Raw genomic sequence first — 13,589 nt, forward strand, 5'->3', positions numbered from 1 at the left:
TAGAGAAGCTGTGGTCCTTCTTTGAGCTTTTTTTTTTTTTTTATAGTTGTTACTTAAAATCTTTTGCTTGTCTGAACCACATTGTAAAGGTATCACAAATCCACTGGAACTTCGCAACTTTTTTTTTTCTTTTTCTCCCTTTGGATCTTGAAAACTATTCACTTCAACCTGCATATTTAAATGTTCCCAAATTATACAATCCATATACCATGGATATGAACCTGTTTATCCTGCCACAATTCAGGGCAGAACTGGATTGCACTGTAACTCTATGAAGGTGACAGCACTGTGAAAAAAAAATTAGCATATCACAAGTATTCTATTAAAATAGACACGATAAGAATATGCACTTTGTATAATAAATGTTTTAAAATCCCACTGAACTCCTTTCTGTTTTTTAATCCATGTACAATTTTCAGAGTGGAGCTGGAAACTGGGTAGAAGTCTGTTTTTCTGAGGAAATGAGATTACTCATGGTGATAAAACTCAAATGTGTCTGCCTAGAAACCTGCTCTATGCATTAAAAATCATTTGAAAATCAAAGAGTTCTGCCTTCCTTTCTTCTTTGGGGCAGTGAGCAGCAACTAGAACTGCAGTTTCCAATATCAAAGCTTCAAATACTCATTTAAATTGCCCATAAAACTAATAATAAAAGGTACTTTGGATTCCCTGTGTTTGTGGGGAATTCCACTCTAGTGCAGGGCTTCTCAATTTGGAGACTATGAAAAGCAATCGGGATATTATGACAACCCAGCTAAATAAGGGTTGTGGTTAGGGCTGGCTTTATTTTTAGGAGGTTTTTGTATGTTGTTAAACTACAACATACTTTGCCACCAGTACTTCCCTATCCCCAGCCTCCCCTAGAAAAGTTACTTAGTCCTGTCTCACCTTCCCCCAAAATGAATGTTAATTGATTTTTTTTTTTTTAAACACCATGATTCCTTCCTACTGGGCACATGGAAGTAAACACCACAATGCCCATCTTGTGCACATCTCAGACGGTCTGTCTTGGGATTTTATTTGGTTACTGCAGCCTCTGAATGACTTCACTGTTGCTGCTGATTTTTATAGGGAATTCCCTAGGTTAGTAGGATAATTCTGTGGCTTTGCAAAGAAGTAATCTCTTTACTTTTAGTTCTTGTATCCTTTTACAGAAACAGGGTTTTATAAGGACCACAGGAAGGAGCTGCTGGCCAGCTGTGCCGGTGACACCAGCAGCTGCCTGGGTGAGCACCCTAGGATGCCCTTGCTTTGTCATACAATTCCACCCCACTCTATCGAGTTTCCTGCCAACCATTACAAATGAGCTGACCTCCCACATAGTCAGGTCTGTGGGGGTGGCTAAGACCCTGGGCACTTGAATAGCAGCCTGTAGGCAACAAAGCTGCACTGCCTGCTACCCCATCCAGGCAACTGTTGCTCCAGGCAGAGGGCCAGCATTGGTGTCGTGCAGGTGTGCACAAGTGTGGCAGGGTGTCAAGGGCTGAATGGGAAACAAAGGGAAGAGAGAAAGGACTTAGAATGAAAGTGAGACACAGAATGAGTAAGCACAGCAGAGGGAGAGCTAGGAAGGAAAGAGAAAAAAGGAGAGGGAAAAACAGGACAAAAACACCAAAGGATGGAGGAAGACCGCTGCCTTGTTCCTTGCCCTGTCTCTGCTGCCTACAGTCCTGTGCATACCACCTCAATCTCCACAAAAACATCCTTTGTGAATTCTTTTCCTGGGGAGCAGGAATAATAGTCATTCATTTGAAGACTAATTTGTAGCTTAGTGGCTCCTGGCAGAGTTGAATGCCCAGCATATCCATAAGTGGTAGAGAGTAGAATGACCTTCAGGAAAGGTTAGCTGCAAAATAAGTGGGGGTAATTGGCAAATAAGCAGTGGCAGACCAAGAAGCAGCAGTACCACCAGGATGTGGTGGGGACAGCAGCTGACAATGCTCTCCTCCTGAAAAGAAACATAGCCTCTGACAGTGCTGTGACATAGTGAGTACAGGTCACCATTATAATAAGCCTGTCCAGCCGTCAGCCACCAGTTTACAGGTCCTCAGTGGCAGAGCAGGCAGAACATATTAGAATTCCAATGGCTGCAAAGGTGGATCAAGGCTTCAGTGGAATGAGATTTCCAATTGTGTTGGTCTCCTTGCCATTGGATCAAGGTCCCGTTCTTCAAGGACTGTGTGTAAGCTGATGTGCAGATAACCTGTGTTCCATCAGCAATAACCTTTCAACACTAGCAGTTGGCTTTCTTTGTTTTCCTTAGTTCACATGGTGAAGGAAACCTTTGCAAGGAAAAGGCTAGGATCTTACTGCTTTTTAATAAGGAGTCTGTGGGCTTGAGCTTGCAAGCCTGCAAAATCTTGAACTGATTTTTGATAACATAGAAACAAAGATATAACAAAGAAGCCAGGTGTTGGGGGCAGTGGCAACTTCTGGCTGCTGCTGTGCTGTTGGCACAGTTGTGTGGTTGTGGTGGTAGCTGCCCTGGTGGTTCTGCCCTAGTTACATTACTACCAGGAGCAAAGCATAGCCATCTGAAATACCTGTGCATCTGTAAGACTGCTGCAAGGACTTGAGGCTTAACAAATTCAGTGTGCTGGCAATGCAGAAATTCTATAGGCAGTGCCATGTGGGGGGGGGAGACAACGGCTCTGGGCACTGAAGCAAAGGGGGCACCAATAGGTGCTGCCCAGCTGGGGCAAGGTGCAGGATAGAGCCGTGAGCAGCAAGTTTGGGGGAGTGCAGGGACAGAGGAAGGGCAGCTGCGTGCACTCTCAGCCAAGCATGGGGGGGCATATGCCCCCCAGATCTGTATGTAGGGCGAGGGTGGGCTGCTGCTGCGGTCTTTGCCCTGTGTGCCAGACAGCACTATCTGTCAGCCACTGTTGTAGACTTTATGCACTCAGAAATAGCTTAAGGACAGCTGGGGACATGAGAACCTATTTAATCACAGATGTGTGGATGGGATGGCGGAGAAGGCATTGAGTGCAATACCAGGGATAATATAAACTCTTTTTGAAAAGCGCCATGGGATCTTTAAATTCCTTTAAACTATGAGAGACAGGCAGGAAGCTTCGACTTCAATTTAACATCTCATCTGAAAGGTAGTAAGTACTTCTGACAGTATAGCATTCCCCAAATGCTACATGGAAGAGAGAGCATTGGATGGGAGCCCAGTCCTAGCATCACACTTAGGCCCAAAATATCTTGGGCCTGAAATGATTTTGAATGAGCTATACTCTGAGTGACAGTGATGGTGGGACCTAGAACCTATGTGTCGCTAACACAGAAATAATTTCTAAGATTACAAATGAAAAAAGTACCTTAAGGAAAAATTTCAGGAATTTAAGCCTCTACCCAGCTAAACTAATCCAGCTCTGGGATTAGCAGAAGGCTTCATATTTTAGTCTGGTCAGCTTGATGCTTCCCATTTAATTGGAGGGAAAAGAACAAGAGGTATGAACAGCTTTGTGAACAGTCCAGATACTAGCCTGTGGGACAATGTAATAAACATGAGGTAGTTTGATAGTATCATTCATTTTTTGTGTCTCAGAAGAGATCCCAGTCAGTGCTCTGGGGCTTGTACTTTACAGACAAGTGAAAATACAATCTGGGATTACAAGAACACAGGAGTTAGAATACAGTGAGGGGCATGGGAGGGAGAGGCATCAATTTAGCAAGCATGTTTGCACATATATATAATTAATTCCAGACAGCACTGCTTGTAGGCATCACAGCAAGGGGAAATCTTAAAAAAAGGATTTCATGAAGGACAAGAGAGCAGCTTCAAGGGAACATGATTCTCCTAGTTAAAAGCACTGTATGATGGAGGCTTGAGGGACAAGATGAAGGCTGTCTCCTTGGTGAAGCCAGGGTAGAGGTCTCCACTGTGACAACACAGTAGATATAAGTAGGAAAGAACCAAATGATGAAGGGTCTTACTGGAGAGGATTAGAGCTGAGATTCAAACTGGTTTTCCATCCTAAAAAATTATTTGAAGCGTCAAAAAAAATTTTGTGTCCCAAATAATCAAGCAATGAAGTCTCAATACTATTTCATGCACCTAGAACCTGGGCAAACACTCTATAACACCTGAGCTAAGTACAGACAGTCAAAAAGCCCAAGGCTGAATCAATTCAATCTTTGCAGGTTCATAGATTCATAGATTCATAGATGCTAGGGTCGGAAGGGACCTCAATGGATCATCGAGTCCGACCCCCTGCATAAGCAGGAAAGAGTGCTGGGCCTACATTACCCCAGCTAGATACACATCCAACCTTCTCTTGAATACCCCCAGGGTAGGGGAGAGCACCACCTCCCTTGGGAGCCCGTTCCAGACCTTGGCCACTCGAACTGTGAAGAAGTTCCTCCTAATATCCAATCTAAATCTGCCCTCTTCTAGCTTGTGGCCATTATTTCTTGTAACCCCCGGGGGGGCCTTGGTGAATATATACTCACCAATTCCCTTCTGTGCCCCCCTGATGAACTTATAGGCAGCCACCAGGTCGCCTCTCAACCTTCTCTTGCGGAGGCTGAAAAGGTCCAGTTTCTCTAATCTCTCCTCGTAGGGCTTGGCCTGCAGGCCCTTAACCATACGAGTGGCCCTTCTCTGGACCCTCTCCAGGTTATCCGCATCCTTCTTGAAGTGCGGCGCCCAGAATTGCACGCAGTACTCCAGCTGCGGTCTGACCAGCGCCCGATAGAGGGGAAGTATCACCTCCTTGGACCTATTTGTCATGCATCTGCTGATGCACGATAAAGTGCCATTGGCTTTTCTGATGGTTTCGTCACACTGCCGACTCATGTTCATCTTGGAGTCCACTAGGACTCCAAGATCCCTTTCCACTTCCGTGCCACCCAGCAGGTCATTTCCTAGGCTGTAGGTGTGTTGGACATTTTTCCTCCCTAGATGCAGCACTTTGCATTTCTCCTTGTTGAACTGCATTCTGTTGTTTTCTGCCCACTTGTCTAACCTGTCCAGGTCTGCTTGCAGCTGTTCCCTGCCCTCCGGCGTGTCTACTTCACCCCATAGCTTAGTGTCATCTGCAAACTTGGACAGAGTACATTTCACCCCCTCATCCAAGTTGCTGATGAAGACATTAAAGAGTATTGGTCCAAGCACCGAGCCCTGCGGTACCCCACTGCCCACACTCTTCCAGGTCGAAACCGACCCATCCACCACAACTCTCTGGGTGCGACCCTCCAGCCAATTCTCCACCCACCGGACTGTGCAGTTATCCAAGTCACAGCCCCTTAACTTGTTCACCAGTATGGGGTGGGATACCGCATCAAAGGCCTTCCTGAAGTCCAAGTATACGACATCCACCCCTCCTCCTGCGTCGAGGCGTTTTGTGACCTGGTCATAAAAAGAGACTAGATTGGTCAGGCACGATCTACCTGCCACGAACCCGTGCTGGTTTCCCCTCAGCATAATTTGTCCTGCCGGGCTCTCACAAATGTGAGCCTTGATGATTTTCTCAAAGATTTTTCCAAGGATGGAGGTGAGACTGACTGGCCTATAGTTACCCGGGTCCTCCTTCCTCCCCTTCTTGAAAATGGGAACCACATTGGCCCTTTTCCAGTCCTCCGGGACTTGACCCGTTTGCCACGAGCGTTCAAATATTCCCGCCAGTGGCTCTGCAACGATGTCGGCCAGTGCCTTCAGTACCCTCGGATGGAGCTCATCCGGGCCTACCGACTTAAAGGCATCCAGTTCTTCCAAGTGACCCTGCACCACCTCAGGGTCCACGCATGGAAGTCTGGTGCCTTGCTGCTGCCTCCCTACACTCCCAGTGAGAGACTTGTCATGCCTCTCGCTTAGGAACACTGAGGCGAAGAACTCGTTGAGGAGTTCAGCCTTGTCCCCTCTGTCCGTCACCAATTGTTTCTGCCCATTTAGCAGAGGTCCTATTCCTCCCTGGGCCTTCCTTTTACTCCCTATATATCTAAAAAACAATTTCTTATTGTCTTTTACTTGGGTTGCCATCCTCAGCTCCATGGTAGCTTTGGCCTGTCTAACTGCCTCCCTACAAGCACGAGCAGAAGAGGTATATTCCTCTTTGGTGATCTCTCCCTGTGTCCACTTTTTATGTGCTCCCCTTTTGGCCCTTAGTCTGCCCTGGATTTCTCTGGTCAGCCAGGGAAGCCTCCTGGCCCCTTTCCCTCTTTTACCTCTCACGGGGATCGTCTCGCTTTGTGCGAGAAGGATAGCTTCCTTAAGGCACAGCCACCCTTCTTGGGCTCCCATCATTTCAAAACTACTACTCTGCAGTGCATCCTTCACTAATCGCCTGAGTTCGCTGAAATCAGCTTTCCTAAAGTCCAGCACGTTCACCCTACTGGTTACCTTACCCACTCGATGCCTTATGCTGAATTGTACTTTTAGGTGATCACTGTCCCCCAGATGGCTACCGATCTGTAGGTCCCCTACTATGTCATCCCCCGTTGCCAATACCAGATCCAGTAAGGCATTCCCCCTAGTGGGACCATGTACCTCCTGCGTCAGGTGGAGGTTAGTCTAAACTGCATAGATTGAACTGATAAGCAAGTGAAGAGACATTCACTTTTGATTCAGGACATGTCTGCAGTGGTCCAAGCCAGAAGCTGGGGAGCTAAAGAGCATGTCTCCCTGCTTGGCTGAATCAGACAGCTTGGGACAAAGCTAGCCTGCCCACCCTGCAAGAGGGAATTCACAGGGGAGATGCAAAGCATCCTGGGATGTTGGGGGACTGTGAGTTAACTTGAATATGGAGGGGATCTGGGACTGCAGTTCAGTAAACCAATTTAACTTAAATCAGTTAATCATCCAGGTTCCTCTAAACCAGGTTTGGCCATTTTGAAGGTGGTTTATGTGCACTGGACTTCTGTTGTGTTACAGATTTGAACCAGTTTCCAATCACTTATATGAGTTCACATGCAATTTCTGGCTCTAGCCCTGGCTATTAGGCAGGATGACCTTCTTCCTTTAGCAAGTGCGTATGTATCTGGATGATCCTCTTCTACCACAGGTGGAAATGGAATCCAGTCTATTTATAAGCACCAAACATTGCAGTGTATTTACAATGCTCCATCCACGCAGTACATTGTGTAAGGAAATGCAATGCAATTCATTGTCATGTAGCGTAGCTCCAGGGATAAAAGAGGAACATCGCTGTGGGCTAAGGGTTGTGTGCCTTGTTTCATTGAGTCGGTAGATAAAGTTCTACCTCCGGCAAGTTAATTGACCCAATCTTGCTGATTCCTCTGCTGCTTTGTAGGCAGTAATTGGGATTGCTCTTCAGGAATAATGTCCTGAGGATCAGGCTTGAGTGATTACAACCACTTGAACTGGCCATGCAAGTCAAACTTGCCTCAGCAGGCAGGAGAAACCACCACAGAAGCAAACGTTCAGACGTTCAGCACAAACTTCCTTCACGATGTGCTGAGGCAGAGCCCGTTCCTCTTTAAATCCTGCTCTGTACTGCAGTGCTCCAGCACTGTTGCCATGGCAGAGCCTTCACCATAGTAATAACCTCTTTCAAGGAAGGTTAAAGAGAGGCAATGCACATGCTCAGAAATGCCATATTTGTTCGGTTGGCAGTTCACAGCAGCCATTCCAAAGAGACCATCACAAAGACGAGAGAGAGCAGGTACTGGTATCTTTTCATTTGTTGGAGGGGGGACTTTTCTTTTTCGGGGAACCCCAGGCAGGCCACGCTCAGCTTCTGATCTGAAGTCAGTTGCAATGCCAATGGAGACCACTCTTGAAAGCATGATGGTATTTTTCTCCAGACTGATTTTTTTTTTCCACTTGAAAAATTAACACAGTGAAATGGAGGCAACTGATGTCCTGTGGGAATGTTTCTTAACATGGGGCTTACGTATGCAGTGGAACTGGGACTGTATCGGGTATCTTGCAAAAGTTTAACTTAGCATCTGCTTCATTTGTTTCACTAGGGCTGAAACTCAGTTGACTACGGGAACAGTCTGTTCGTATCAAAGCACAGAGCCACAGGTATTTTAGATAAAAATTGGTGCTATTCTAATTTTCTGTTGCAGGAAACACTCAGATTTTGCTGTATCACATTGCAATGCTTGGGGGTTAACTAGATTATTTTTTAGATAGATCACAACTGATTTTAAACAGTTAGCTTATTAGGCTTTTAATCCTCTGATTCAATTTTACTTTTAAATAAAGATTGTGGAAACGGTAGAGGATTTAATCAGATCATTATTTGTTGTCAGGAGGGCTTGGGATTTAAATTCATGCAGGGTCTCAGTGATATGCATGGAAGGAATTGCACTAAAGCACTGGTGCTGGCTCCTGAGACTGCGTGTGTAATCAGTGTGATGCTCCTTGCTGCTGCAAAGCCTGCACTTGCAACTGGGTTTTGTGCTTAGAGGGAGAGGGGGGCACACAGAAGTATTCATTTGCTGCACCAGTTGGTGGTTTGCCCCAGCTGCAGGTGTTCATGAAAAGCTTGTAGCTTAGTTCAGGTGTCAGGGTCTGGAAACATGGCCTTGCAGTTGTCTAACAGCAGATTTATTCCCTTATGTTTCTGTTTCAGCACTGGGGGGAAAAAACCTCTTCTGAATTGAAAATGTTCACTGTAGCATGTAATGCTGTGTTCCAGCATTGCATGCTGTGCACGCTGAATTCACATTCTTATGCAACGTCTTTTGTTCAACGTGCCTGGACTTAAAAATCAGGGAAAGAAGAGACAGTTTGTCCTCTTATCTTCCTGAGGTTTGCTAAAGAGAATCTGTGCTCTGGTTATGTGGATTTGATTTGTAATCCTTTCACAGCTTCACTTTATTTACCTTCTTGCTGTCTGCGTTGGGACATACAGCATGGGCAGCTAAAGCTGGGTGAACCAAGGCCATATTGGCATCTTGTCAGGATCCTGAGGGTAGTGGGAATTAAAAAAATTGCAGTTGTAATTTCTAGTAAAGTTTGCTGCTTCAAGGGCTACAGTGCTCCATTTTGACTGAAGCCTACCTGGTTGGGTAAGATGAAATGCTGTACACTGAAGCTGGTGGTCTCCAAGGCTACGTACATAAAATCAAAAAGCCCAAGGCTGGACTGATTCAGTCATCTCAGGTTAGTCTAAGCTGTGTAGATTGAACTGATAAGCAAGTGAACAGACATTCACTTTTGATTCTGGAAATGCAGCCACATGCCTGCACTGGCCCAGGCCAGAAGTTGCGGGGTGCTAGAGCATGACTCTTTGCTCATCTGAAGCAGACAGCTTGGGTGAAGTCTAGCCCACTCTGCAAGGGGGGGGGGGAGGGGGCTTGTAGGGGAGGTGCAAAGCATGCTGGGATGCTGAGGGACTGTCAATTAACTTGAATTTGAAGGGGATCTGGGACAGATGTACAATAAGATGATGTAACCTAAATCAGTTAGTCTGATACTGCATCCATCCAGGTTTATCTTAAACTGGTTTTGGACACTTTGAAAGCTATTAATGTGCACTGAACTTCTGTTGTGTTACAGATTTCAACCAGTTTCAAGTCACTTATACCAGTTTATGTGTAACTTCTGTCCCTAGCAGTGAAGCCATGCCTGCAGGTTCCCATGTTAATTTTAGTTTGTATAGAAAAGGTCAAGAATCAGCATTGCAAAGCTGCTAAGGTAGTGGGTGCCCTAGCAGGCAATCTCTGCAGAAAGGCCAAAAATGGAGAAGCCATGGTAGCTGAACTTCCATTGCCTTCCTAATGACCCCCCTCCAAGTTAGGGACCAGGCACACTAGTGGAGTCATGAGAGAATCTCTGCTGTCCACCCTCTAGTTGTTCCACAAATCAAGGCAGGCAGTTACTCTCCGAGGCTGCCAGTCTGAGACAGTAAGTTCGTTAAAACAAAATGTTTTGTCTGTAATATTTGTCACACTTATTTAATATTTGTTAACTTATTTATTACTCCTTTACAAAGCAGGAAGTGCCAGCTAACAGGATGCTGTTTCCCTCTCTCCTAAGAAGAGCGGTCTTCATGATTTCAATACTTTCTGTAATTGGCCTGCTTTCCGTGGATCCCATTAGAGCAGACCAAGAATCAGGAACAGCAATCCCAGCTGAAAGTATGTACTGCTTGTCCACTGGTTCTCTCAGACCCTAACCTGTGCTGTGATACATGTATAATACTTAGGCTTTACAAATTTGTAGAGAGTGTTCAAACTAGGAGATTTCATGTTTTCATTGCACCACGCCAGAAACTTCAGAATATACCGTATATCCCTCCTTACGGCCTACCTTAGCTTCTGAAACACATGCATACTCCCCATATATTCATCTGAGGCTCCTTACCACACTGCCTCTTTGTGCATCCTGTGTTCTGCCACTACTGCGATTGCGTCTACCGTATGCCAGTGTCATATGCCATCACCTAGGGGTGGATCCGGGGGGGTGGGGGGTGCACTGGTGCACCTGCACTGTCCTTTGATTCCCGGTCTCTTCAAGGTTTAAAACCACCTGCATGGCAGTGGGAGCAGCATTTCTAGTCAGGTAGTCTATTGACTTCATGGCTCATTATAATATAGCTGACCCCTTCTAAACTTTTCATTCCACAGGTGTTAATGACCCTCTGTTCTTGTTGTTCCACCAGTCAAGCTATATTGTTCTGCAGTTCTGCTGTTAACTGTTCCTGGTAATGAAGCTCCTTTTTCACAGCCCTGCAGACTGGAATAAGTTAAAAACAATGAACTTATATTTGTTTTTGTTTCGGTCTTAAATTGAAACACTGTCCTAGCTTGTTAGTAAAACTTCTAGTTTATTTTTAACTGAAGAAAAATATGTGCTGTTTTATATGTGATGATGCACCTCAAAATTCCCACCTGTACCTGCCATCACTCCTGCTGCTCCCTCCCTTTGGCTTTTCTCTCCACTCTCATGTGCCAGGCGATAATACTGTCCTTTATAAGCATCTTAAGACTCACTCCTGTCAGCAAATACTGGCCTCTCATTGCAGCTTTTACTCTACCTTCAAACGTATTAAAATGTTTCTTTTGAATTAAAGAAGTGAAAGCCCAAGATACCAAGCAAGCATTTCTCGTAATCTTTTGCTGTTCATTTGCAGTAGTTTACCCCTCAATGAAAGAGGGCTAAGCTACTGCAGGTTAGCTTTTATTTACCAAAACGAAGAGGCATACAAATGAATAGTTACCATGGAACATATCATGTGCTATAAATCTATTTTACCTTGTGGTAACTTGTCCATTTGCTTATTCCTTGAGAGCTACTAATGAACAGTACTCTATCAGGGGTCATCATTATTAAGATGGACATCTTCATCTTTCCATTCGCCTCCTTTTGTTTGCAGTCATCCATTCACCTGTCTGAACCTAGTTTATATGACAGGCTAGCTGGAGCAAGGCCTGTCATTTTAATTACATAGGAAATACCAACCTCACCACTGGCACAACCTATCTGATAAGAACAGATGGACTAGTAACAACACTAGAAAATTCAGAAACACAGTTTTTTTTACAACCTGTATTTTTAGCCCTTTCTCCATCTATTTGGCTGAATATTTGGCCTACTTCTGTCCTCAGGCAGGCCAAATTCATCATTCCTTGTTAGCAGGCAGATCTTGTGCCGGAGGGTCCTGCTCCAGCTTGTCAAGAGTGTGTTGAAATCAGGTGAATGCCAAACATTTGCAAAATGGGCTGAAGGCTGCTGCACGATTCTTGTTCTCCTGAGGCTTTGTGGTGCAGGCTGGCCTCGGGTCTAGGCATTTTGCTGAAGCCAAGCATTTCAATAATGCAATCGAAAATGCATAAGAGGCAAGTGAGAGCCTACGGAGAATGAATGGTGGTTGATTTTAAAAGACCTATTTTAATCACTGCTTTAACTAGTCTCTCTCCATGATAATGCTTATAGCATATTTTCTAGTTGGATGAATATCAGACCACAGCTACACACATCAGTTTAGGTCACCTGGATGTGAGAATACAAGCCTTATAAACATTAGTCGACCAGAATACAGAAGCCCTGCTGCTCTGTAATATCAGCCAAAGAGAGCACATTGCTTCAGTGCAGTAGGTGCTACACTGGCATAGATTCCTGGGGCGCATTGAACAGTTTAGACTAAAGTCTGAGCCAAATTCAAAGTCTCAGTCCATTGTATTGGCCTAAGCAACCACTCCCGCGTGATCATGATCTTTCTTGTATTCTATTAAACCATCTCAACTCTCAAGCTTGAGACCTGGTGATGGGGTCTTTCTTGGGAACAGGTTCAAAGCTTTGGGGCTCGCTACTGGAGGAGATTAGGCTGGGCAGCACTGTAATTGCCTGTGAGATAAGTGGAAGCAGACAGCTCATTTCTTCCGGTATTCCCCCAGCAACTACAACACTGACAGAGAAGGAAAAGAAGTGGAAGGTGACAAGGAAGAGAAGGCAGGAAAGAGACAAACAGAAATAGCAGTGAGAGAATGGAAGGAAGAGAAAAAGGAAAGAAGCAAAAAGATTAGAAAAAAATTTTAAAAATGAAATTACTTACCATGCGTAGTCCCAACTGCTTCAAGTGGAGATGAGAGGAAAAGAAAACACAGTGGCTTTACTAAGCCTTCATTAGCCTTGTTTCAGTGAGTTCTTTTTGAGGCATTTGATGATACTGAGGGCCCTAGGATAAAAATTTAGGTGAATACTTATGTAGATGAAGAGATCCTTTTATCTAGATTTTCACCTATAGGTTTTCATTTGACTTTAGTCTGAACACTTTTCTCTCTCTCTTTTTTTTTTTGGCCCAGGCACTTGGAGTGCCTGTAGACATGCAGACTTGATTAATCTAGTCTGCTGGAACATGCTAATTACCATGCTCTAGCAGCCTCTGTGTCTCATGTATCATCATCGCTACACTTCAAAATGGTGGCTGGGGTGTTTTAAATAAAGCTTGTTGAATGAGCTTTAGTTAAAGCTCTCCCACTGCCATATGAAGGGCTGGGATGCTGATACACAAGATGGTGTGGATGCTTTAATTAAGGTGGCCCTTGGAGCCGCTCAATTAAAGTGTCCACCCCATCCCCGGAGCACGTGTAAAAACACCCTTGGTGCTGATATTGGATACTTTATTTCCACCTTGCTTATTGTTCTCTCTAAAGGGATTAGTGCAGCCCAAACCCAGAGTTGTTCCTATTGATTAACATTTCATGCACCTTAATATTGTCTCTTTGCTGAAACCCTTCTCCAGGTCGCCCCTGTGTTGACTGCCATGCTTTTGAATTCATGCAGAGGGCTTTGCAGGACTTAAAGAAGACTGCGTATAATCTAGACATGCGGGTAAGGAGATGCTGGGCTTTTAATTGTAATATAAAAAGGTTGTTTGTCTAAGGTGGATGGATTTGATTTGAGCCTGGACAATCTTCTCTGCAAATCTGTTCTCAGAAGCCAGTGTCAGGCAATTTGTGCTCACTGGCCAGTTCAAGAACTTATGAGGAACTGTTGGGAGAATTTGTAAGGAATCAGGGCCAGGAGTGTTTTGACTAAGCCAGTGGCTCCTAACTCCCTCTCTAATTCAGATCAATCAGTGCTGGCTAAGAATCATCCACGAGGCTGAACGCTTTCTACTCTGAGTGTATTTCTTGGACCTTTGCCTTCTCTGAAATAAATACAGAGA

General features: G+C 44.9%; 1 protein-coding gene across 4 annotated transcripts in view; it reads left to right on the forward strand.

Annotated features, from left to right (window-relative positions):
- The window catches only part of LOC149870015 (NELL2-interacting cell ontogeny regulator 1-like), a 54,009-nt gene that overhangs the window by 30,393 nt on the left and 10,027 nt on the right, over window positions 1-13,589 (forward strand). The window contains exons 1-4 of one of the 4 annotated variants that reach the window (XM_090035418.1): window positions 7,302-7,628; window positions 7,936-7,993; window positions 9,915-10,056; window positions 13,164-13,252. In XM_090035418.1, the coding sequence (XP_089891544.1) occupies window positions 7,540-7,628; window positions 7,936-7,993; window positions 9,915-10,056; window positions 13,164-13,252 (378 nt within the window). In that variant the 5' untranslated portion in view covers window positions 7,302-7,539. Of the gene's footprint in view, window positions 1-7,301; window positions 7,629-7,935; window positions 7,994-9,911; window positions 10,057-13,163; window positions 13,253-13,589 lie in introns of those variants that run through there. The other 3 variants (XM_090035416.1, XM_090035420.1, XM_090035419.1) reach the window with 3 other exon arrangements.

The sequence above is a fragment of the Crocodylus siamensis genome, chromosome 2, assembly GCF_052110815.1.
Source record: "Crocodylus siamensis isolate JL-2025a chromosome 2, ASM5211081v1, whole genome shotgun sequence".
NCBI classification, from domain to species: domain Eukaryota; kingdom Metazoa; phylum Chordata; order Crocodylia; family Crocodylidae; genus Crocodylus; species Crocodylus siamensis.